This window comes from Copadichromis virginalis, linkage group LG18 (genome assembly GCF_057382275.1).
Source record: "Copadichromis virginalis isolate Kocher_CV1m ecotype Utaka linkage group LG18, C_Virginalis_male_GT1.1, whole genome shotgun sequence".
Lineage (NCBI taxonomy): Eukaryota > Metazoa > Chordata > Actinopteri > Cichliformes > Cichlidae > Copadichromis > Copadichromis virginalis.
The window spans coordinates 30,475,498-30,500,606 of record NC_140635.1 but is presented as its reverse complement, the minus strand read 5'-3'; the positions used below and the strand labels follow the sequence as shown (position 1 = coordinate 30,500,606).

Here is a 25,109-nt window from a genome sequence, read left to right as displayed (position 1 = left end):
CACCAGCTAACTGCAGCTAATCATCAGCGTTTACTGACTGAAGTTTAAGAAATCCTCAGCAACTCAGTTACTCTGTTATCATTCAGACAGAGTAACTGTCTGAATGATTCATTTTGGACTCCTTTCACAAAGTAAATAGATGCCGACGCATATTGACAGCTGAAGTAAACAGTGGACTGACAGCCTACACTCACTACAGATGAATGGTGGCCAGAGTTGTTTGTCTTACAACAGCCACTGTAGCTAGGATTATGCACTTGAATTAGGAGGGGGGAAAAAACAAAATTCAGTTGACTGCAGTTTTCAACCTACTTACACCTACTGGTGATATTTTTCACACTGTAACACTGTATTTCAGTTCACATGCAGGCTTTCTAGTCTACTCCAGATGTCATGCGCGATAAGAGTCCCAACCTGAACATATCTACATGCCGAGTGATTGTTGTAGCAACAGCTAGTATACATACTTAAAATGTACGAAATTTCAACTCAATCTGAGAGTATTTATGTGACTTATCATGTTCACTCAGTCTAAAGACCTGTTTAATGCTGAATTGCAACGCTTTCATTATAAAAAGTATTTCATAAGAGTTTCATTAGGTTGCAGCGTGATGAATTTAGATGTTCAATCACAACACAGGAACATCTCACTCAATGTGAAAAGTCCAGCTCTTATCAAACCAAAATTGAGTCACAGTCACAATCAAAGCCCCATCAAGTGACAACAGGAAGTCAACATTATTAGATAAACATGAACTGATATGCATGATGTATGCACTGTATTCTATACATGTTATACAGCAGTATTCTTTGTGCATTTATAATGTTCCACATTGGTCACATGAGGATCACTGCTGCTTGTATCTTTAATTCCACCAGGGACTGTTTATCTTCCAGTAACCTTTACCTGCCCTGTACCCATGACAGGTCCTATAATGAGAGAATGATGACACATTTATATTTAATATGTAGAGACAGGTAGATGGACTGCCTAACTGCTTGTCATAAAGTCAGCACAGGAAGAAACTCAGATCTGACCTTTAAGGTTTCTGAAACATGGCCTGATGTACTCGATTCTATTTTTCATCTCTGCATGCACCAGGAGGGGGTTTCATTTCCAGTTCAAACACCCCCACAAACTCACACGCCAAGACCAAACTAGCTGAAATGTACCCTCGGGTCAGTGTTTTCTGTGACAAATATAAGCCTATATTGGCTCTGCACAGTTTAAAGCAATTTTGGTAGGAATGTGTTTGACTCAATCACTTCTCCCAGAACAAGTAATAGAAGCAAACCCTCTCTTTGCTCTGGGGGTAATGTTCTCGCTTTGCCCTCTCTTAGCAGAAATAGGGCAGCAGGGAAATGCAAGTTCCTCTGCCTTCGACTTGGAAGAAAGAAATTATGCAGTCTGTGGGAATAACAGAATAATATCTGCAAAGTGCGGAGTGGTGGGGAATATTCTCTTCCAAGTGAAAACAGATTTTACCAGGACCTACATTAAAAATGGACATGAGAAAAAGTATCTTAAGTATTCTGAGCGAAATAAATAGTCCTATGTATAAATATCAAGGGCTATGATATAAATGTGGCTTACATGTATAAATAAATATCATGTAAGCCACAGTGACAACAAGACAATTAACTGCTTATCTTGTTTCAGTGCAATCTTCTGCTGGGAAACCTTGGTCCTTGCACTCGTGTAAGGCCTACTTTGACACTGAGCCTACAGAGCCCAGGTTGTGACACTTAGAATTAAATGTAGTGTAAGAAATACTAATCCTAATAGATTCACTTCAACATTGAAAGGATTGTGTGGGAGTTATGGTCCTTCTAGTGTCGCTGTTTAAAGGTAATTGGACACTTGGATCCATTGTACCTTGAAAAGTGAAGGCAGAGAAAAGGTGGAGAGAACCCCAGGTGTCTGCAGTAAAGGTCTGTGAGGGCATCTCCAGGGAAAACACAAAGTGTCTGCAGATATCTAAGACTTAAAGCAGTCATTCACCACATGCTTTTCAATAAGAATTATTAAATATCAGTTTGGATGTGGATCTCTGCAAACATTCTCAGACCCCTAAATTCTGCAGTAAAAATTGCTGCATTTTTATGGAAGACTTTTCAATACTGCCGTAAATCCACTCCAATTAAAACTGAGACTTGGCACATTAATACAGTATGCATTTCTTTATGTAGAACTGAATATGCTTAAGCTTAGATCCCGAAGTTAGAAAGAAAAAAAAGCGAGGGGAAGAAAAAGAGACATTTTGGACTGTGGCATAAAATGGAAATGCACAACTTCTAAAGATGTGAGTTCCACCACTGAGCCTGGAGTCCTTTGCCACAACCATTTGGATGTAGAGTTTTCTTCCCTGCTATCCTTGAAAAGAAGAAAGGATTTCTCTTTGCAATAACTAGCACTAAATGGTAATTTGAAAAGCCAGATTTGGACAGTACTACTTTTTATGAGAAGCTGCAGAAGAGGGGGGGGGGTGGGGGATGCACAGATATATAGTGCTGTGCAAAAGTGTGGAGTCATCACTAATTTCTTTATATTTTGCAAGGAAAATGAGAAATAGGAAGCATGTGTAAATACATACGGAAATACAGCACATAATGCAAATAAGGGCCTTGTATAATCCTAACAAGCTTTAAAGTCAATATTTAGTATGACCACCTTTATTCTGCAACACAGCCTGAACTCTCTCGGCCAAGCTTTCATCTAGCAGTTCTCCGGGCTTCTTGAAGGCCATTCAAAGCTTTTCTTTGGATGTTGACTGCCTTTTGTTCTGGTGTCTATCAAAATGCTCTAACACCGCTTCAATAACATTTAGGTCTGGGCTCTTGGGAGGCCGATCCATGCCTCACGGTGTTCCATTACGTGTTTTTCCATCCAGATATGCTGTAGCGCACTGACAGCGTGTTTGTGATGAGTGAAGAATGAAGTGTTCCCAATCAGACACATTCCAGATGGTATTAGATGGTGAATCAAAATCTAATGGTATTTTCCAGCATTCATAATACCATCAAGTTTGACAAGATCCCCAACACATCTGGCTGGAATTCCACCATCAAACCATGGCATAGCCTCCATTGTGTTTTACAGATGGCTGTAGACACTCCCACACATACATACTGACCACAGGACCTGTTTACAGCCCAGTTCTTGTGTAATTGGTACACCTCAGCCTTTCCCTTTAAAATATTTGTGATGAGGCTTCAGTAAACTGTAGGTGTGCTGAGGAGACATCTCTCATATCCTATGTCAGGTCTTTCCTGAATTTTTTCCTATTTCTTAAAGACATGATTTTCAGATACAGTTCATTTGCTGTAGATAGAAGAGGCAGGCAGGAAAAGCTTTTGTCTTCCACCTGTCCAATTTCAATACATATTTTAAGGACACACTGCGCACCATGCTGAGATATACCAAGCTATTGCTTAATGCCGCTTTGATAATCACCTCGTTGGAGCAAAAATACAATTTTATGCCTGTCAAAGTTTTCTTCTGCATTTCTTAGTAGATTCTACTGAAGAAATTGGAACAAATTGTGTTTTACAACAGGCTGCTAATAACAAATGCCTAAAGATACACTTTAAAAGTGGTTCTCTATTCTGTATTACCTGCAGACAATGGTGCCTCATCCCTTGAGTTAGGTGCCTTTTTATGCTTGAATGATTCATAGGTCAGTGTTAAGCGGTTTGAAAAAGGAAAACCAACAACGGAAAACTTTGAAAGGGCTTCACAAAGCCAGGAGAGCTACTGCTCAAGGCCACTTGTAAAAAAAAAAAAAAAAAGAAAAGAAGAAATGTAAGAAAGTGTAACAAAACAAGTACAACATAAAGCAATGAGGCATGACTCAAGACTTGTTTACAGAAATGCATCAACATAGCACTTTTTGCTATCAATCACAGACCTAGCTACTTGTTAAATCTAATTACATAAAAAAAAAAATTAACACACACACACACACACACACTGTTTAACAAGGCCACCATTTCAGTTGTTTTTATTTCTTTGTGTCAGTGCAAAAAAAGGGAATGCTGGACAAATGTTTACATAAAAAATGTTTCCATAAAAGTAGAAAGGAAAAAAAAAAAATAGCACTGCATCGTATGTGACCAGATCCGACTTATTCGGTGAGGATGGGATAGTCCAGATCAGCGGGGAGTTTAATAACTTCTTCTCATCGCGATCTGTAGAAAAAAAAACAAACAAAAAACGCGGCGTTTGTGTGAGACAGCAAAGTTATGAAAGCAAAAAAAGAAATGACACATTGTGACCTTCCCAGCCAGCAGCAAGTCTAAAAATTCAATATCACCATTTTCTAGTAAAGCAAAAGCAATATGTGTCATCATGTAGTCCTCAGAGAAGCATCTCATCACATGTACTATCTGCTGTGCTGTTCCACAGAGAATGAAGTGACGAACTGGCAATAACGTCTAATGTGACAGAGCACCTGAAGGACAATATATCTGTTTACTTTTCACTGACAAAAACAACTCAATATCCACAGACACATATGGCAGATTTAGTTTGGATATTTTGTACAATTTCTACAGTTTCTCATCGTGGAACACTTAGACGCACTTACATGTTTGCCTCAGCCAATGAAATTCATCACAACGAGATGGAGGACGGTGTGAGCGAACAGGAAGTCGGCGAAGGCTCTCTCTGGGGAGATGGACAGAAAATCTCCTTTGTTCTGTGGGTTGATCTGGATACGAAGACACACTGAAAAACAAACAAGGGATTAAGTATCAGCATGTACCTCTTTCACTTGTCAATGCACAACTGCAGTGGGGCTACAGCGGAGTTTTTTTTCCCCATGATAATTTAATAGTTTTAATATTAGGGTTAGTTGTTTAGTAGTTAAACACCAAAAGTCAGACAGCCTAATTTTTTCAAAATTTTCAGCTCGTTACCTGTTTTTGCATTTAGATGGAAATAGGAAGCACAGATACTACGCAGTATAGCTGAAATAATTCACTGAATAGCTGATTGGTCAATGCAGACTGATAATTTCTCCATTTTTGTCATCCTAAAAACACCACACCTCCATCACATTTATAAACCAATTAAATTCTCATACTTGTTAATGTCCAACATGAGTTGTAAAGGTCAACCGATTTATCAATGGGCTTAATTTACTGACTTCTAGTAGCCATTTGAAGAGCCATTGGTTTTGGATTTCATACCTGACAATATATGAAAATCTGATATAAAGTACTGATAGGAGAAACACCCTTCAATCATGTTATGATTACTGATGTTATATAGTGTGTAGACCAGAGGGCACTCTGCAACTTCTTGTTGGCATCATGTGTGTTTGTAATGCCACAAACAACTAGCAGCTGACAGAAAAAGAAATTCGAGTTCACCAACATAAACCTCTGGTGGTTGCAGCAACGGCAGATCTTCTAATGGCTAGATATACAGATATATGAGCCTATGTATTTATGTTTTTCCAGATGGACAAAACAAACAATTTCCACTAACATATGCTAGGTGTACATATGTATTTACTTCTTTACACTCAGGTCAATCCAGCTTGAAGCTAACATGGTGAAGGGTGTTTCTCCAATCAGTATTTTTAAAAATTGTATTTATCGTCCATTACAAATGCCAATGCCGACAGCATAAATCAGTGAATTGATACTAATGGCCACTTAAGGCTGGCTCCAAAAGCAAGTCAATGCCCATCTTAAAATCCCGAATTTTACTGTATTTTTTTATTTTTTATTTTTAAACAGAATGCTGGCTGTCAGCCAGGGATACCCCTCAGCCTCTTACTAGATGCACCAATGGAATGAATTTCAAAATCCTACATCAACTTGTTCTCAAGTTATCACATTCACAAGATTTTCAATTGATAAAATTGCTTCATTCTCGAGTTTTCACATTCACAAACATGGGTGCCCGCATCAGCTTTTCAGGACAAAGAGGTAAAAAGTTTACAGCTCCGAACAAAAAACTTTTTTAGCTTCTATGCATGGGTTCCCCTTCACAGCAGCTAAACAGTGGGGTTTTTTTGTTATTCCCCCCCCCCCCATCTCCATCTGTATTATAAAACAATCCACCATGTTTGTGCTTTTGGTACCTTGAGCATTTTAATAAGAAACGTATGAAAACCAATTCAAAATCTCTGCACACCTGAAGGGCCGACAGTGTCGGAGGAAAAAACGTCCTCATATACAACTAAACGTAACCCTACACACTGTCTCAATTACAGATGAACTTTTATTGTTTTAATGGAATTACCTGACAAACGAGCCTATTCAAAATAGACTTGGTTTGTGGTTTGTTTTTATTTCTGATATTTTTAATTCTAATATTTTATTACTTGATTAAAATGTGCTTATTTACGCTAACAGTTTGAACCAAGCTTGCTAGTGTTGGCTAATATTTTGGCACACTATGCCATCATCCAAATAAGGTGATTGTTGGCTTTACCAAAATAAATAAATAAATATGGCAGAGGACAAACGTAATATTTTGGCTTGTATATGCAGAGCCTACAAGTCAATGGTCCAAATCACTGTGTGACCATCTAACATTTAGTCTTTGAGTCCATGGCCTTTCCATGCACCTGCGGTGGACAGTCCTGAAAGGTTCAGGAATACGGGAATGTATGAAAACTGCTTAAAGCACATTTTTCTAGGTGCAAAATAAGCATCTGTGCAGCCTTGAAAATAATGAACCAATGCCACCCAGAGAGCTACTCGGGAAACACGTGTATTCATTTCGTTTTAATATTAACTGAAGTCACGCTACTAGTTTAGCATAGATAGCTAACTTGTGCCTGAGTGCACGTTCTGGATCACCCCTTTTTGTAAAAAATAAAATAAAATTACCAGCGACACGTTTAATCGAATAAACACTTACCTGCGAGAATAAAAGCACCCACGCAAGAGATGAAGCCCGAGAGAAAGCTATTGAATGGAAAGGTGCCGACGAGGAGACAGTAGAGGAACTGCAGGGCTCCAGTTAACAAGATGTACAGCAGATATGCGTCCACCACTTTGAGTTTGTTGGGCGTCGTGGTGCCGTACTCGTCCAGAAACCGAGAAATAACAGATATCACTGAGTTCGACATGATTTTGGCCGTCTAATTAGCAGAAAATTACTCAGGATTTTGTTGCACGAAACCTTTTCCTCGGTCGAATAAGTGACGTGTCCCAATAAACCGGAAACGGACGTGGTGTTGCACGTTATACGTTCCGACCAAATCGGAACGAAAAGCCACAGAGTAGAGCACGGAGATGTAAAAATAAGACAGATGATTTTCTCTGCTGCTATCTTGAGTTGCAACGATATTAAGTTGTTATTTCTCTCTTTTTATGGCTTAATTTGTGACCTCAGGCTGTGTGGTGGTCAGCACAGTAGATAATAGCAAAAAGAAAAATGAAGAAAAAGATGAAAGGATATGGAGGCTGAAAGTAGAAATATTGAGAGTATCAGTACCAACCGTAGTATTGGTATTTATACTATTAAAACCCACCCCTAATCGCAACCCCCGAACGTGTGACTTTTTTTTCGTACAGTTCGAGCATCATTTCGAGAGACGATCTTTGTGTTTGATCAGCTGACGTAGGAATGTACTTGTTACAAAACATTAGAAATTAGCATACAGCAGCTGAGTGTAACTTGAAAGCAGAGGAGACAGAGCGTGTTATCAAACGTGATCAGACTGAATGTAGTCACCGGAATATGCCCACCAATGGATAACCCTGCGACCATCGCACCTGTGCAGAACGATTGTGAAACAGAGTAAGTAACTTAGCTTAATGCAGCCGAATACAACCATTCACAAAACGCTGCTAGTCGCCTTTAATCAAATGTTACTTAAATCTCGGAAGACTCGCTGTATTCAGACGCGTTTTGGGCTCTGGGCGGGATGAACTGTAAGACTGTGCTGTGTCATTGTTTGTGAATCGGTCTCTAGCTTCTTTTAATGTAAAATGTAGATGTTGCCATGGTCTTTGGCACGTTCTGTGTGAAATTACTCTTGGAAACATAAAGGCAAATACTAGCAGAGGTGGGACCAAGTCATTGTTTTGCAAGTCTCAAGTAAGTCTCAAGTCTTTATCCTCAAGTCTCAAGTCAAGTCTCAAGTAATGTCAGGCAAGTCAGAGTCGAGTCTCAAGTCACTGGTGTAAAAGTCCGAGTCAAGTCACAAGTCTGAAACTTTGAATTTCAAGTCCTTTCGAGTCTTTAAAAAAAAACAACGAAAAAATAATGTTGCAGTTATGCTAAATGTAAATATTAGACCATGTAATTTTAAAATCTGTGTTTTTCTCAACACATACAAAATAGTGAACTTAGAAAATATACACAAATTGTGAAATTGCACCTCTATAAAATGCAGCTCAATTAAACCTAGCTCCAAGAATAATTTTCACCGACAGTTCTGAGATAAGCTGCATGTTATTCTTGGATGCGGTTGTAGGACCAGCTTTAAAATCGCATGACAAAAATATACACATTAAAAAAAACTGTATCACCAACGTAGCCTGGACAACATTTGCTAGTTAGATGAAGTCAGCTATCTCATCTTAGCATATTTATATGCATATTTATAATTATACGCTTCTTGGAGTGAGTGCATACACTCATGAAGTTTAGTAACTTCAGGTCACTGCAACAAGCCCAGGTACAGTTTACCGACGGATGGGTGCAGGACCTTGAAATGCACCATGTAGAACGAAAGACCATCGTACATATCATAAGTTTACCAGTCTCACAAATCGTCGTCATAAATACACATTCCTTAACAGTTTATTAATAGGACCTTTGAGCTCAACGGTAATTAATTAGTAGTGGAAATAATTTCTGGTAGCATCACAGAAATGTAGCAGTGACAATAATACTGTATGCTGTAATCGTACTGGGCAATTAGTGATACAAAAAACCTGTTTTATCCTGTGAATAAAAGTATATGTTTTTGTCAATGTACCATAATGACAGAAGCGAAACGCAATATTGTGTCAGGACAATTCACTATTTATGCACAATAAACACAATAAATAAAGGAGCATAGCGCGACAATTTCTGTTCAGCGCCAGACTTGCTTGTAACCTATATCACCAATTATGTTATGAAAATGACGTATTAACTACTAAAAAACACTGACCTTCGTGTAAATGCTTGGAGCAGACTAACCTGTGAGCTGGAGTGTTCTGGGACGTTATATTTGATCTTTGAATGGCTGCAATCCAGGCCATCCGTCGTGTCTTTGTTACTTCGGAAACATGGCTTGAACAATTTCTCTTCAACGTCGTAATCCGATAACAACCGATCTCTTTACCCGTCGGCTTCCCGTGGCTGTCATGCGACCGGCTATTGCAGTTAATAATACAACGGCTTCTTGACATTTTTGTGTTTCTTTTTATCGCTGTATAACTGATTTTAATTGAAAGCCTGCGTGCGCTAGTACCGCTTGCCACGAGTTCCCAGAATCCTTTGCGGTTCTACCCGTGAATGACGTCACATTTTCAATCTCTATATAATATGCATGTTAGATTTTATATTTGGGGTAAAATATCAAGTCTTTTCAAGTAAACCGGTTCAAGTCCAATTCAAGTCCCAAGTCATTGGTGTAAAAGTCCAAGTCAAGTCACAAGTCTTAGAACATTTTTTCAAGTCAAGTCTAAAGTCATAAAATTAATGACTCGAGTCTGACTCGAGTCCAAGTCATGTGACTCGAGTCCACACCTCTGAATACTAGTATGGCAGAAAGTTATTTAACAGTTAGCTTTAAGTAACAAAGACATACAAAGTTATAGTAAAATGATGGTAAGTGTAGTCTACTGTTGACTTGTGAAGGTAGGTCTAATAAAGTAATCATAAGGTAGGTAGGACTCTATTGGAGTGTCACCTGCACTCTTGGCTAACAGGTGCGTTCTACTTGTTATTGGCTGACAACAAAAAAAGGAGGAACAGGGGTGAGTGTGACTTATCAAAATGACTCAGCAAAGCTAAACTGCTTTGTTGATTGGTGAATAGGTGAAAAGCTCCTGGGATGTACCTGATGTAATGATGACAGAAGCAGAAACGCGATCCTGTTCTTTTTGTACCTCAGTGTAGAAAAAAAAATCTATTATTCTAAAAATGAATGCTAATGAGAATGGAGGTAACCAGGATTTACCCCACCACCATTAGTCTCGACACAAAAATGTTAGTGGAAGAGAAAGGGAGGCAAAAAAGAGAAAGACTTGTTCTTACCCCACGACCACCTCATGGCCCTCCTGAAGGCCCAGGCCCTCCACTCTGAACACCACTCCCTTCAGTGTAGATGGCAGGGGGTTGGTGAAAGTAATCTTGGCAGCCATCTCTTTACCAACAACGGCGTCTCCAATAGGCTGCCAGAGAAAGAGTTAAATTAGTCAAGAGGGATACCTTTAATAGAAATAAATGTTATGCATGTTGTGTTAAAATAATGCTCACTGTATGAATAAGGGGGGAAAAATGAAATCTTACTGTGATGGTGATGTCAGGTGTGCGAAGCCTGAAAGTTGTCTGGTTAGCTAGCACTTGCTTCGTTTCAGTGACTCTTCCACACAGGGTTAGCATGAAGGCTGCTTGATCCCCACCACCATCAGTCCTACAAGTCTGACTTTGATTAACAGCATGATGAAACGTGACTCTCGGCTCTGGCTCTGTACCACTCAAGTGTCAAGTGCATTATCTATGCAACATTATTTGCATTTCAAATAGTGATAACATTGATTTTACTTGCTTGGTTTTGCATCGGAGGAATTTGTATTGTGTTTCTACTCCACTATCTAATATCCCTTCATTCTTCAAATGTCTTTCTCTCATTCTGTCCTCGTCAGGACAAGTTCAGCTTGGAGCTGGTGGCCTTCCTGGCGCCCTACCTCCATGTCCCTTTTGAAGACAACTGAATCTAAGATTCTTGCCTGTAAGGATATGTTGATATTAGCTGGGTGATTACATAACAGGAAATGATATATAACTGTTTTTGTTTAAGACTTTAACCCTAATGATTATTCCTTCTTGTCTGGTAACATCAGGTATTCAGAATGATCTATGGGCCAGATTTGTGACCCTACAAAACCAGTACCGGATATGGACTCTGACCATCACCAACAAGGCGGTTCGCAAACCTGTAGAACAAGGTAGAGATCTCAGCTCCCCTTTTCGTATTCTTTGTTTGATTATAAGCAGACATAGCTGTAAAGTATGAATTGTCATAACAATGGCGTAATACATCATTCTTTCCTGTTCCTGTGTTGCCTGTAGTGCCTAAGACTACACTGGTAATGGTTCATGGCTTTGGAGGAGGGGTGGGTCTGTGGATCAGGAACCTAGACGCCCTGAGCCGGTCAAGGCCCGTCTACGCGTTTGACCTCCTTGGTTTTGGCAGGAGTTCCAGGCCTCCCTTCCCTTCAGATGCTGCCGAGGCAGAGGAGCAGTTTGTGGACTCCATTGAACAGTGGAGGCATTCTGTAGGCCTGGAGAACATGATTCTGCTGGGACACAGCCTGGGGGGTTACCTGGCAACCTCGTATGCCATTCAGTATCCATCTAGGTAAGAAAGCTGATGAAATACGCAGTCCATCATCTGTGGTCAGAATTACCTGTGGCTTACATTAGTCACTAGTATTTGAATTACGTGCGTCACATGTGTCATGTTGAATATTAACCAGGCGTGGCCATAGCAACATAATAAACCTGTTATGTTATTAAAGGCTGGATGTAGCTTAATGGTACTGTATAGATATGAACAGTATACAAATCATCTTATATTACTGTCCTCAAGAAAGCGACAGTTTCCAAAGTATAATCTGACTGTCCACTTTATTAGGTACACCTCTTCAGCTTCTTGTTAATAGAACTCTAATGAGCCAATCACATGGCAGCAAATCACCGCATTCAGGTATGCAGACGTGGTCAAGATAATGCGCGGAACCTCAAAATGGCAAAGAAAGATGATTTAAGTGACTTTGAATGTGGCATGGTTGGTCCAAATGGGCAGCAGTAAATTTATTAGATAAAGCTACTTCTGGGAATTTTTTTCCTCTGGGGTTAACAGAGAATGGTCCAAAAAAGAGAGAATATCCAGCGAGCGGCACTTCTCTGGGAGAAAATGCCTCGTTGATGCCAGAGGTCAGAGGAGAACGGCCAGACTGCTTTGAGTTGTTGGAAGGTCACAGTAACTAAATAAACAGTTGTTACAAAATATCCAGAAGAGCATCTTCACACAGGCTCACCAAAATTGGACAGGATAAAAGACGGGAAAATTGTTTGTTGAGATTCGGTGTTAGGGTCAGAATCTGACATAAACAACATGAAAGCTTGGGGTCGTTCTCCTTTGTGTCAGAAGTTCAGGCTGCTGCTGGTGTTCTAATGATGTTGGGGATATTTTCTGGGCAGGCTTTGGGCGTTTAGTGTCAATTAAGCAACCATCCAACACTCTGTCGACCATGTCCATCAATTTATAGTCACAGTGTGTCCTCTTTGTGATGAATGCCTCCACCTGGATAACCCACTATGTCAGACATCAATATAAATGACATTTATTTTTTTTAGCAAATTAAGCTTAAATCTGCACTGACTAATATTTGTTGTGCTAACAGCGGGTCACGTTACTGTCTGTAATGTGAAAACTATCACCAGCCTCATCAGCTTCCCTTTGTTTTTACAGCCTGTTATTGTGTTAAAGCTTGAAACTGTACTGTGTTGCTTCAGTCTCAGCCATCAGTTATTTCTACGGTAATGTTTCATTTTTACCAACTCGTGACTTTTTTCTATAAATGAGCTGGCGACTCATACTAATACATCGTGCTGTATGTTATCGTGATTATATTCTGCTTTCTTTTTCACAGAGTATCACACCTTATCCTGGTAGATCCCTGGGGTTTTCCGGAGCGACCCAAGGTCCAGAACCAGCAGGGCCAGGGGACAGATGTGGTGAAGAGGCCGTCCCCTCCCCTCTGGGTGAAGGCTATCCTAGCAGTCGTTACCCTCTTCAACCCACTTGCTGTGATTAGAGCAGCGGGACCGTTGGGTAAGAAGTGCGAACATCGTTCTGCTGCTGCGCTGTGGCACGCGTAATGTTGCGACCTCCTTCTCACAACGTGTTCTGCATCCAGGTCCGGGCTTGGTGAACAGATTCCGTCCTGATTTCAAAAGGAAGTTTGAAGATCTGTTTGATGACGACACCATGACCCAGTACATCTACCACTGTAACGCACAAACACCAAGGTATGTGAAGAAACACCCCCCCCCCCCCCCCCCCCTCCATATTAAAAATGCGATTCTGATTAGAGAGAAGTGACAACCTTCTCTTTCTCTTCCTCCATCCAAGTGGAGAGGTGGGTTTTAGGGCCATGACGGAGTCCTTGGGTTGGGCTAAGAGGCCGATGCTGGATCGGGTTCATCAGCTGCCCGCCTCCATGCCCGTCACTCTGCTGTATGGAGCACAGTCCTGGGTGGACAGCTCATCCGGATACAAAATGGCTCAGATTAGGAACCACTCCAACACCAGAGTGCTGGTAAGTAGAGACACACACATTTGCATCCATAGAAACACAAAGACAAGCATATGAGTCTAATTCAGCTTAATGTTATGTTAATATAATTAAAATCAACTTTGCTGTACATTCCTGCTGACTGCTCCTATCTGCTCCTCTTTGCAGCTGATAAATGAAGCCTCCCACCACGTGTACGCAGATCAACCAGGGGAGTTCAACAGAGTTGTTGAAAATATTTGTAAATCTGTGAACTGACATGTTTTTGGACTGAACTTGTTAAGAAAAAGTGGCGATGGTCTTAACACCGGCACTTTTGCATGTGAAGTATGCTGGGTGGGTTTGCATATTGAAATGCCATGATTTTGATTGTAGTTTCTTTATTATTATTATTATTGTAACAAGTTGTTGTTATTATTATTCCAGTAAAACTCTTATATTTGTTAGAAGGGGTTTTTAGTGTTATTTACATTTATTTTTGACATTTTCATGAAGAGCATTAACCGAACTGCCAGTGCCGAAATATACTGGGTTGTCATATTCCTTTAACACTCAGTGGAACACGCACACGGCTATGGATGTGTTATTTATTACCCATCAGCCACATGATTCCCGGTTCACACTTCAATATGTGCCTGACAATTTTTCTTTAATCCCTGCTCTTAATGTCTTCCTCATGTATCAATCAGCTGTATTTTGTAAAATGAAACCAGTAAAAGCTTATTTAAACTACCTACGAGTGATGCACTTTATTGCCCCACCAGCAGGAGGCAGTGACAGCTGGCATATTTTTTAGGTTTTATACTCTCAGTGGGTTTTGCCCATCAGTGGCACTGTATAGCGGTTGGACGATCTGATTTCCTCGTGTCAGCATTGTTCCCACATCATCATAATTAATGTTGTTCCAGGTTCAACATTGCAAGTGACCAATCACCTTCTTGTGACGTCATTCCTTTGCGACTTCGAAATACCCGCCTTCGAGTATTTCGAAATAGTGAAGAAGCGAAAAACCGCCGCCTGTCCGCCGAATTTGAAGTCAATTTAGGATACTTTCCTTTAATAAACGGTAAGCATTATACATATGTTCCTCACTTGGCTTGCTGTTTGTTTGCTAGCGATAGGCTACTTGACGACAGCATTAGCTAACCAGTGTTCCCCAACTTTTTGGGTGTTTCGTGGCCCGGGGGTTGGGTCAGGCAAAATTGCAGTAGCTTCCCTGATCATTTTACAAACATAAGTGAAGAGAATCTGGACTAAAAGGCCTAGACTTATGGTTGTGTGCTGAATCTATGAATCAAACTATCACCTAGAAACATAATTAACTGGTCCATAGCTGTGAAACTGGACATGAGTTCTTGATTCTATGGAGATTAACAGTAATCCAGAAATTTACAAATTTGTCCCAGGGACATCGCGTAAATGTTGTCCCTGGGACATCGCGTAAATGTTGTCCCTGGGACATCGCGTAAATGTTGTCCCTGGGACATCGCGTAGATGTTGTCCCTGGGACATCATGTTAAAGTTGCCAGAGACATACCATATGAAAGTTTAGCTTCTTTTAGCCCCTGTTTGTTTTATATTATTTTATATATTTTTTTTTTAATATTATATTTAATATTTACATTGTATTGCAAAAAACCCCACAACAAGTTAAAATGAATTAATGAATATTGACTAATTAAACCTTCGTTATTTTTCCACCAGAAATGGACGACATAATTAGAAGAAGTGTTCTGAATGACGAAAAAAAAAGAACTGGAAAAGACACACAACTTTGTGTGCATGTGTCACAATGCCAGGAGGACCCATTCAGTGTTGTGTTAGAAAAATTGAACTCATTAACCCTTCATGGACATTATAAATGTTTAAATGTTGCCTCAGGTAAAGACAGGAAAAGAGACTATTACAAATTCAACTGCATCAGAGCTGGGAAAAAAAGTCGAAACAGCTACAGAGCAGTGGGCTGTAAGGCCTATGTTTCATTTAAAGTACTCAAATGTTGGAAAGACCACACAGTCATCGTGCAGCGTACATATGATAAGCATGATGGGCATGATCCTTCGGACCCAAAAGACGCACATTTCAACAATATTTCCAGTGATTTGAGGAGGAAGATTGAGGAACTGCTTTCCCTTGGAACTAAGCCAGCCATCATACTAACCGAATGTCATAAATGGGCCAAAGAACATGGACACAGAGATCTTCACAACAGAGAGCATTTTGTCACACCACGTGACATTGACAGTGTTAGAACCTGCATGATGAGGAAGAAGCACTTTAACTGTGGAGACAGTCAAAGTGTACATACCTTACTTAATGGAAAACATCAAGAACATGTTCTCTTCTATCAACCATACACATCTGACCAAGAACTAATGATTGTTTTGCAGACACCTGTAATGAAATCAAACATGGAGAACTATGCAAAACAGTTAGTATTTGTTGACACCACGTACTGCGTTAACCAGTATTCATTTCCCTTATTCACACTTGTTGTAAGAGATGATCATGGGCATGGAGTCCCTGTGGCCTATGCTATTGTCAGCAACGAAAGTCAGAAAACCCTGGAAACTGTTCTTGGAATAGTTTGTGAGCATTTCCCAACTTCCCCGAGGTAAATAATACATTGACAGCTATTGATTTTGAAATAATTCCTTTTCAAAAAAGTTATAACATGCCAGAATCTAATGCTATAGCTGCAGCATGGGCTGCAAAAAACTTTCCTTTCCAGTTGTTAAAGTTATTCCTATAGGCTGTATGCAGTATTTTATATATCTACTTGTGAGTTGAAATGTTTAATTTGGCATTGAAGTGGTGCTTTGAGATAGCAAAAACATTTTCATACTGTTTAATCTCATTTAGTGTTTTCTTTTTTTCTGTAGAGCATTTATGGTTGACAAAGACTTTGCGGAAATAAATGCTTTGCAGAAGGTTTTTCCAGAGTCAGCTATCCTTCTATGCTGGTACCATGTCTTGCAGGTAAACCACATTGTTTTCTTTTCACGTTGTCTAAGATGCACCTGAAACACATTTTTACAACAGGGTCCTGTTGTCATGATTTGCCTCATTGTGATATTCACCTACTCAGGTTAATGAATATAAAGGGATAAAATGTTGAGTGACTATGTCCATCCATTTAAGACCACAGTGCACTCATCTTCTGGTGGCTGCTTCCCAAAGCTCTTTTTGACATTTAAAAATATGTTTGCCTGGTTGATTTCTGTAATGCACAGGTCCTCTTGTCCAGTGAGTGACAAAGTTATTTTTGGACGTCAGCTTTCTTTTATGCTTTTTGTACAGCTGCTCCTCTGTCTCTCTCTCCAGATTAACTTTTTTTCTCTTACATTCACAGGCTGTTAATCGATGGCTTTCAAAATCAGAGTCCGGGGTCCATGGGCTTTCTAACACCCAAAAGAGAAATGAAATCATTTCTTTCTTTTGTAAGCTGAAAGCTTGCACATCTGTAAGTGTAATTTGTCTATTTCACATTTTGATTTCTTGATTACACTAAGAGCATAATAACTTTCAGTTGCTAAAAAAAGTTACAGAGAGATACAAAATAGATTTTTGAAACAATTTCTAAAACTGGCTTCTTATCTTGCTTATCAAAACAAGTACTTAAGCTGTGCAGACCATCATTGTGTCACCCACTGTGCAGTAGAACTTGTGAGTGGGATTCTTTCACAGACAGATGCTGAAACCAAATATGCTTATAGGTTTAGTGTTCCTTCTTAGCCATTGTAAGGGAAGAAATAATTGCTTCTTAATACAAAAACACGACATATTATTAATAACTTAAAATTCTTAATGTTATTCAATAAAAGGAAAAGGGCTTCAATACATAATATTAAAGATTTCAATAGGTCTGTTAAATGGATTGAAATATATTCTGTTGCATCCAATTCTCTTAGGAGGACGACTTTAAAGCCACATCAGCAGAGTTCTGCCAGACATTTAAGCAATACCCTTTGGTGTGCCAGTATTTTCAGAAGCACTGGGAAGGCATTGGCCACATGTGGTGTGACTACGGCCGTCGCTTCAGTCACGCTCGTTCTGAAACAAACAATGTGATTGAAAGGTATGATTTATTATTTTGACCTCATTCAATTGTATTGCTGAAAAAAAGATATTATGCTTTAATCCAAGAGGCTAAACTGAGTAGGTTCGTCATGTCATTGCCAGAACAGGTTTTAGGCAAATCCTTTAAATTCTAGCAGCGTTTTTTATGTTATCACAACAAAAAACAGAGTAGGTGGATTTGCCTAAATCAGCTAAACCGGCACAGAGCATTCCTTTATAAAAGACGTGTGCAATAGGTATTCCAATTTTTAAAAAAATAATACAGTCTTGATTAAAACTTTAAATTCCTTCAATTACAGTTACTAATCATTTCAAATAACTGTTTTTCAGATTTTTCCACCGCCTGAAATACCAGTTTTTATCTGGCTACAAGAATAGGCGTCTGGATGATCTGATTGAAGTGCTCCTAGGGAAGGCCGACGACTACTTCTCAGTCATAAAAACCCTGCAAGATGTGGGCCGCATGAAAAACAGGTTTGCTGACCCCTTGTCTCAAGTTTCAGACTCTGCTTCAAGACTGATGGAAAGTGGTTGGGCTCTTAAAATTACAGTCAAGAACAGCCATGGAGTTAATGCATATCAAGTCCCATCTGAGTCAAGAGAAGACATGGTGTATGACGTCTGCCCTGTTGAGTCCTACTGCAACTGTACATATGGCTTACGAGGACTTCTTTGCAAGCATCTAGTGTTACTTGCAAAATTAGCAGAGGCTGACAATGACATCTATCCAAACATGGAAACAGACATTTCTACCTTGGCAAGAATTGCAGTGAAAGAAAGGCATTACTTTGTACACTGTGAGGACTTGAAAGTGATAAAAATGCCAAGTTTGTTTGGAAATCTGTGTTTTTTTGCATCGGCTGAAACACTTCAGTGCACTTGTTGTACGTTCTCTCACTATAACACATGTGCTTGCCTGAAGGTGGCTTGTAGCCATTTTAAAAAAATGAAAAACTCTCTGAAAAGTCCTCTATCAACTTTGAATGACACTCCTGTAGTTGAAAGCACAGACAAAAAATGCACAGAAGATGCAGTTGGAAAACTAAATGCTGTTTTAGACACAGTTAAACAGTGGGCATTCATTCCAGAGGGTATTACTCCAATGATAGATGAACTGCATACAAATGTCTTAAAAACAAAACAAGTAGGCAAAAGTATATGCCAGTACGAAATAAAGACGACAGAGAATGCACGCAAAATTAGGCCATTGTATTCTAGCAAGAAACGTTCGGCCAGCATCGACATTCCAACAGTCTGTGAAAATGAATGTGAACAGTCGATAACCACTGAAAGAGAGACATCCTCTGGAGAAAATGAAAACCTTTTGGAATACAAAACAAAAAAGAGAAGAGTTAAAGCTAAGTATATGCATAAGTAGACTTTTGTGTGACATTTCAAAGGGACTGCATCCATTACTTCTGTTTATTGAAACCTAAAGCTGAATAGCTGTCTTAACTTTCTGCCAAGGAACAGTTGAAAAGAAATTGTTTGGTCTCTCAAGCAGTTGTTATTTATGTGTGTTATTCATTACTTTGGCTTGGTTGCTGTTTTTGATACAAATTCATCTGTGCCCATTGTAATATTTTCATATGTTACTATTTTTATATTGCTATGCATTATAAATAAAGGATTACTTATTACTATTAAAGGTCTGCATTTGTAATTGTTGGTATTATTTATAAAATATGCGCTCTTAAGTTTTTTGCTCCATAAAACGATACCTGTCACTTTTTGGACATAGAGTATCAGCTGTTGAGAATCCTGGCTCATACAAAATAGAAGTAAAAGGTTTCAACATCCAGCCTTTTTATGATTAAATACAAAGTGTAATAACAGAGTTATTGGGGTGTGATTTTGTTAATAGTTAGTCTTAAGTATAAGTTTAATAGTAATGAGTAAGAAAATATAGCCAGAATAATGGAATGAGACTAACACCTGACCTCACACTGAGATTTGGTATGAAGTGGCATGTTTGTGCTAATGCTGACATTGGGGCTCAGAGTTCCTCTGTGTGTATATATTTGTGAACGTTAACTTGGCTAATGTCCAAGGGTTTGACTGCTTTCCTGTTGGATTGTATCACAAAGAACAGGGATAAGAGCACCAGTGGCCGTGCACACCCTCATCTCTCTCCTTCACCCGATCATTAGTGTTGGAAACCGGCATTAGCTCAGAGTAGATTAGACTTCAGTATATGCAAGTGATTTGATTTTATGATTATTTGATTCAGTTTTTTCTGTGTTCAAGCTCAATTACTTTAATAAAATATGTTGAATTCAAACAAATAAATAAACAAATAAACTGTGGACATTACCCTTTTAAACCTTTCTGAAACAAGACAGGTAAAAACCAGTGTATAAAAGTTTACATAGGTATAAATAGCTCTAACACTTTACTCCAGCCTGGCGTCCACACATGTGGACATCACATTTTGGGTTATTTAGACCAAAATACTAAATCTTGATCAACAAGTGCCTGATATACAGTTATGAGGACATTATACTGCAACTGTTCTATCGAAATTTCAAATTAATGTCCTCATATGTGGCTCTCATTTTTCTCAGAAACAAAAATTAGGTAAAAAAAACAAAACCTGGTAATTCTTTCTTTTTACATTCATCGGGTTCCAATCGGCCCAAATATCAAAGAGAAATTAAAAATGCATGCCATGGAAGATTTCGGGTCTTAGGGGGTTAAAATGACCAGACCCCTCCGGCCTGTTTTCCAGGCCACTAAATTAAACCCAGTCAATTACCAATTGAACAGAATAAAAACCTACGAGGTCCACTAATAGTCCAAAAGTCCAAATCTTTAATAGAAAAGACAGGCAGAACTCAAACAAACAATAATCCAAACGAGGAGCATATATACACACTGGAAAGTAAATAATTATAAGTTATTAAATCAGACTAATTAAATACAGTAAAACTAATAAGGGAAGACGAACACACGGGAAATAAAAATAACAGTGTAAACATACCAAAACTCAAAATAAAACAGGAAAGTTACTACAAACCGAGTGTGACACAATTACATTCATATTGAAACATATGTGATAATTTTCTTTCTTTGTAGCATTTTTAAGATATGTGTTAGAACAGTCATTATGCTGTTTGGATTAGGAACCAATCATTTTTGCCAAATAGTTAACACAAACTTAGAACAACAATGAACAATTTTCAAGATTCTGATTTACAGAACAAACAAAAGTCACAAAAGGTTTCATTATTTAAGAGACAAGATCAAGTTTTTCACACAGGAATGAAATGACAGAATCCAGTGCAGCGGGGCCAAAGGTGTGTGTCAGCAAACTGAAGGTTGAGGAATCAGTCAGCTCATGTTTAAGATTGTGTTGGATTTTGAGAAGAGTCTGTCTGTTATTAGAAAGTAAGATTAACAATGTTACACCAATAACCCAAATACGGGGAAATGACAAATAATACCAAAAAAGATACAACTTTCATATTGTTTTACTAACTTACTTTGTCATATCAGCACTTGAATGGTCGATGCCTTTACAGACCATGTCTGTTGTGACATCGCAGGCCAATCTTCCGGCAAACCCGAGGGCTAGCTCCCCAGCCTCCTCTTCACTCAGAACACTAAACACTGTTACTTTAGTTTTGGCCTTCTTAGGCCTGTCAAGAATCATTGCGGGCAGTTTGGCTTTACGGCCCTAAAAAAGAAAAAGTGCAAACACCAAAAGAGCAGAGAGAGACACACACACGCGCACAAAGTTAAATGCTTTTGTTTACATGGTGTAATTGTGTATATGTTGCAGCAAATGCACAATTTCCAGCCACATTGTCACTTCATTGATACGAGTAACCCGGATTTATTTCAGGTGACATCAAAATCACGAAATGTATATCTACCCCAATCAAACCTCTGAAAACATGAACTGACATGTTCTCTGCGTTGATTCTGCGCTTGATCTCGTCTTCTGTTATTGTGTAGGTTTTCTTTTTTGAGCTTGGTACAGATAAGCGACCATGCACTCTGTAAACTGTACTAGTTCCTTCTGAATCAGTTTGGAATTCTGTATCTGCATCGATCCTGTCAACATCATCAGCAGCAGCATTATCTGTACTCAGACTTGTGCCGTATACTTGTCGATTTGCTGCAGATGTTCTCTCCCTTAGGAACTTTTCCTTTGTCATTCGCTGCCTGATGCTTTCCCTGATGACATTCTTCACTGGCTACTTCTATTGCTCCTCCTGTATAGCCACCCACTATGCTGCACAACTCCTTTCCCTCTGCTGTGCTGCACTGTGCTGTTACATAAAGAAGAATGATATAAACAGCACTATATCAATTTAATTGTGAAGAGAAATCCCCACAATACGACACAGTTATGTCTAAAATAGTTTTGTGTAAAAACTGGATCTTGAAACGTCCACTTTAATTACACAGTCCTGGTGTGCAAAGGCAAAATTACGAAAAAAAAATTCACTTTAAACATTTTTGGACATTGTTTAGTTATATTGTGACTTACTCTCACAGAAGATACAGATGCCACAAACAGACTTTGAACAACGCATGTGCTTGTATGCACCACATTTCTGGCACTGCACCTGTGAATTAAAAAAAAAAAAAGAAGAAGAAATAAACAAACAAAAAACAAATGAACAAAGTCCATTAAATAAACAATCTATATGGCTAAGGACATGTCATAGTGTACCCGGTCTTTGGCTGCAATCACACACCAGCACTGACTGCACTTCCTAGTTCGATCTGCAAAATATAATTTGTTTAAGTACAAGTTACATTTTCCAATGTTAGAGAAAAAGAAGGCAGCTAATTTTATCTTTACCTATTGAGGAAAATAAGTAGTGGCAAAGTCGGGACCTGAGCTTTGTGATTTCAGTGTTGTACTCCTCCACTTGTGTTTTACCGTCAATGAGAGATTGGGCAAACTAATAATTGACGAAGAAAAAAAAAAAAAAAAAAAAAGAACAAAAAGAATTAGATTAACAAAGAAATGTTTGTTTGTTTGGTTTACATTAATTAATTTCTATAGTGTGTACAAAACAAATCAAGACCACAGACTCAACACGCACCACTAAATTTTTGGTGTTCTTTATCAGTTGGCCAAGACAGAAATGTTTTAATCTGTGTGCATTGCTTTTGAACAAGTCTTTACACAGAAAAGGTTTCAGAAAGGTATTTTTCAGGTTCTTCTGACAAGGCTTCAATTTTGGAAAATGCTGTTTGTTTATAGTGGCAACTTATAAACCCTTTGTGATAAGAACATAGTTACCACAGTCCAAGTCATACCTTCAAAAAGTATGCACTTTGTGCTCTTGTGGACCCATCCAAAATTTTTCCAGTGATTTGGCTTGGTATTGGATAAATGTGAGGGAAATTCTATAAAAATAACATAAATACACCTATGTTTTCAAATACATTACAAAAAACGTAAACATGCTATGTCATTATGATCAAACAAGCTTTTCAACATACCTCACACTGCAAATAGATTAGGCCATCTATTACCTTATAAAACAAATAAATAAATACATATAAATAAAAACAGAACTAAGGAATACGATTCATTAAGTAAATTGTACAATAAAGTGTATTTAAAGCAGAATTTAACATTAGTTTTATGACAACATAAAAGGATTTTTATGTCAAGAGGTACCTCATCTGAAATGTTAGTCTGGTCAAACAGGGATTTCAAACTTGAAATACCAATAGAGTTTGGTCCAGCTACTCCCACAAGGTAATCTGTGAGAAAGCATATGCTGTAGTCAACAGATATCATTTTCTTTTTGCATGCTGCAACCATCATCCATTTCAGTCTTCTAGGAGCTTTGTCTGGTTGTAGTTCTTTTTTCTCCTCCTCTCCCCTCATCTATTAATTAAATTGTTTTCTGACCTTCCTAACTGTTTCCGACCTGTCTTCCCAATGTGATGTTTAAGCAATATATGTATGGTCAGAAGGGGGTGAAATTTTCATTGCAGTTGTACGTGTAACATTGCATGTGATAATAAAAGGCTTGATTGGTTGATTATTCAACATGAGTTGACATTTACCTGACATTGTGAAGGAGTCACAGTTTCTGTAAGGGTGTAAGAACATAACATGTGGATTTGTTACACTTCTTTTTCACAAGTTAATAACAATCAATAATTTTCATTCCATTATTTACAAGCTATCACACGATGTCCCAGGGACAACATCTACGCGATATCCCAGGGACAACATTTACGCGATATCCCAGGGACAACATTTACGCGATGTCCCAGGGACAATATTTACACGATGTCCCAGGGACAACATCTACACGATGTCCCAGGGACAACAATTACACGATGTCCCAGGGACAACATTTACACGATGTCCCAGGGACAACATTTACACGATGTCCCAGGGACAACATTTACACGATGTCCCAGGGCAACTTCTACATGACGTCCCAGGGACAACATTTACACAATGTCCCAGGGACAACATTTACGCGATGTCCCTGGGACAACATTTACGCGATGTACCAGGACAAATTTGTAAATTTCTGGATTACTGTTAATCTCCATAGAATCAAGAACTCATGTCCAGTTTCACAGCTATGGACCAGTTAATTATGTTTCCAGGTGATAGTTTGATTCATAGATTCAGCACACAACCATAAGTCTAGGCCTTTTAGTCCAGATTCTCTTCACTTATGTTTGTAAAATGATCAGGGAAGCTACTGCAATTTTGCCTGACCCAACCCCCGGGCCACGAAACACCCAAAAAGTTGGGGAACACTGGTTAGCTAATGCTGTCGTCAAGTAGCCTATCGCTAGCAAACAAACAGCAAGCCAAGTGAGGAACATATGTATAATGCTTACCGTTTATTAAAGGTAAGTATCCTAAATTGACTTCAAATTCGGCGGACAGGCGAATTGACTTCAAATTCGGCGGACAGGCGGCGGTTTTTCGCTTCTTCACTTGTATTTCGAAATAATCGAAGGCGGGTATTTCGAAGTCGCAAAGGAATGACGTCACAAGAAGGTGATTGGTCACTTGCAATGTTGAACCTGGAACAACATTAATTATGATGATGTGGGAACAATGCTGACACGAGGAAATCAGATCGTCCATAGCGGACAGCATTGTTCCCTCACGGCAGGGGTGTACCCACCACCTACCCAGTGAATGCTGGGATAGGCTACACCCTATCCACCCCTGTCTGCGACTCCAAATGGACAAATTGATGAATGGATATGAATTATAAATATCAAATGAGAAAGTCACTTAAAAATATATATTTACCAATTGTTAGAACAGCTGTTTAAAACTGTAAAACTTACAAGTATATAGATTTAAATTAACCTGTAAAGTAAATGTAGCATAAAAATAAATGCAACTGAAGAAAAAAGTATATTTGGTAAAAGTTCCATAACACTTGTGATAAATCAGAAGTTGATTAAGTAAAAATACAGTTTTATATATATATTTTTGTACTGTGTTTGAAGGTGGTAATAAGTTAAGAAAAAATGTAACATCAAAAGTATAACAAATTATAAATCTAAACACAAAACTTGATTAACAGCTA

At 38.8% G+C, this 25,109-nt stretch overlaps 4 protein-coding genes across 6 annotated transcripts; 2 read left to right on the top strand and 2 right to left on the bottom strand.

Moving 5' to 3' along the window:
* Nucleotides 1-3,984: 3,984 nt before the first annotated feature.
* dad1 (defender against cell death 1) lies at nucleotides 3,985-7,180 on the bottom strand. Its single transcript, XM_085439899.1, has 3 exons — nucleotides 6,878-7,180; nucleotides 4,587-4,726; nucleotides 3,985-4,188 (listed from the first exon to the last, which is right to left on the bottom strand). The coding sequence occupies exons 1-2, from the start codon at nucleotides 7,086-7,088 to the stop codon at nucleotides 4,596-4,598; spliced, it is 342 nt and encodes a 113-aa protein (XP_085296025.1). The 5' UTR covers nucleotides 7,089-7,180; the 3' UTR covers nucleotides 3,985-4,188; nucleotides 4,587-4,595.
* Nucleotides 7,181-7,267: 87 nt separating this feature from the next.
* On the top strand, nucleotides 7,268-14,218 carry abhd4 (abhydrolase domain containing 4, N-acyl phospholipase B). The gene is made up of 8 exons (XM_085439896.1): nucleotides 7,268-7,762; nucleotides 10,828-10,913; nucleotides 11,026-11,130; nucleotides 11,255-11,543; nucleotides 12,841-13,022; nucleotides 13,108-13,219; nucleotides 13,323-13,509; nucleotides 13,654-14,218. The coding sequence occupies exons 1-8, from the start codon at nucleotides 7,713-7,715 to the stop codon at nucleotides 13,741-13,743; spliced, it is 1,101 nt and encodes a 366-aa protein (XP_085296022.1). The 5' UTR covers nucleotides 7,268-7,712; the 3' UTR covers nucleotides 13,744-14,218.
* Nucleotides 14,219-14,461: 243 nt separating this feature from the next.
* On the top strand, nucleotides 14,462-19,217 carry LOC146688288 (uncharacterized). The gene is made up of 6 exons (XM_085439895.1): nucleotides 14,462-14,551; nucleotides 15,190-16,099; nucleotides 16,368-16,464; nucleotides 16,838-16,948; nucleotides 17,397-17,563; nucleotides 17,896-19,217. Exons 2-6 carry the CDS (start codon nucleotides 15,192-15,194, stop codon nucleotides 18,941-18,943), a joined length of 2,331 nt encoding a protein of 776 aa, XP_085296021.1. The 5' UTR covers nucleotides 14,462-14,551; nucleotides 15,190-15,191; the 3' UTR covers nucleotides 18,944-19,217.
* Nucleotides 19,218-20,353: 1,136 nt separating this feature from the next.
* LOC146688287 (uncharacterized) lies at nucleotides 20,354-24,672 on the bottom strand. 3 transcript variants are annotated; one of them, XM_085439897.1, is made up of 9 exons: nucleotides 24,403-24,672; nucleotides 23,210-23,630; nucleotides 23,029-23,061; nucleotides 22,843-22,932; nucleotides 22,379-22,481; nucleotides 22,247-22,299; nucleotides 22,061-22,139; nucleotides 21,048-21,241; nucleotides 20,354-20,939 (listed from the first exon to the last, which is right to left on the bottom strand). In XM_085439897.1, the coding sequence occupies exons 2-8, from the start codon at nucleotides 23,420-23,422 to the stop codon at nucleotides 21,234-21,236; spliced, it is 579 nt and encodes a 192-aa protein (XP_085296023.1). In that variant the 5' UTR covers nucleotides 23,423-23,630; nucleotides 24,403-24,672; the 3' UTR covers nucleotides 20,354-20,939; nucleotides 21,048-21,233. The 3 variants fall into 3 exon arrangements, 2 of the variants coding, with proteins under 2 accessions (XP_085296023.1, XP_085296024.1); XM_085439898.1 differs by having other exon boundaries at nucleotides 21,048-22,139; nucleotides 23,210-23,295; nucleotides 23,605-23,630; XR_014916536.1 differs by having other exon boundaries at nucleotides 21,048-22,139; nucleotides 22,414-22,481; nucleotides 22,843-23,295; nucleotides 23,605-23,630; nucleotides 24,403-24,666.
* Nucleotides 24,673-25,109: the final 437 nt, after the last annotated feature.

Bases quoted from the DNA above. Each gene is read 5' to 3' on its own strand.
- LOC146688287 (XM_085439897.1), bottom strand. From the start codon at position 23,422: ATGAGGGGAGAGGAGGAGAAAAAAGAACTACAACCAGACAAAGCTCCT. The intron at 22,933-23,028 runs GTATGTTGAAAA...TTATTTTTATAG, and splicing joins TAATCTATTTGCAGTGTGAG to AATTTCCCTCACATTTATCC. The intron at 22,140-22,246 runs GTACACTATGAC...TTTAATTCACAG, and splicing joins TGATTGCAGCCAAAGACCGG to GTGCAGTGCCAGAAATGTGG.
- abhd4 (XM_085439896.1), top strand. From the start codon at position 7,713: ATGGATAACCCTGCGACCATCGCACCTGTGCAGAACGATTGTGAAACA. The intron at 7,763-10,827 runs GTAAGTAACTTA...TGTCCTCGTCAG, and splicing joins CAGAACGATTGTGAAACAGA to GACAAGTTCAGCTTGGAGCT. The intron at 13,220-13,322 runs GTATGTGAAGAA...CCTCCATCCAAG, and splicing joins TGTAACGCACAAACACCAAG to TGGAGAGGTGGGTTTTAGGG.
- LOC146688288 (XM_085439895.1), top strand. From the start codon at position 15,192: ATGGACGACATAATTAGAAGAAGTGTTCTGAATGACGAAAAAAAAAGA. The intron at 16,465-16,837 runs GTAAACCACATT...TTACATTCACAG, and splicing joins GCTGGTACCATGTCTTGCAG to GCTGTTAATCGATGGCTTTC. The intron at 16,949-17,396 runs GTAAGTGTAATT...CAATTCTCTTAG, and splicing joins AGCTGAAAGCTTGCACATCT to GAGGACGACTTTAAAGCCAC.
- dad1 (XM_085439899.1), bottom strand. From the start codon at position 7,088: ATGTCGAACTCAGTGATATCTGTTATTTCTCGGTTTCTGGACGAGTAC. The intron at 4,727-6,877 runs GTAAGTGTTTAT...TTTGTTTTTCAG, and splicing joins GGGTGCTTTTATTCTCGCAG to TGTGTCTTCGTATCCAGATC.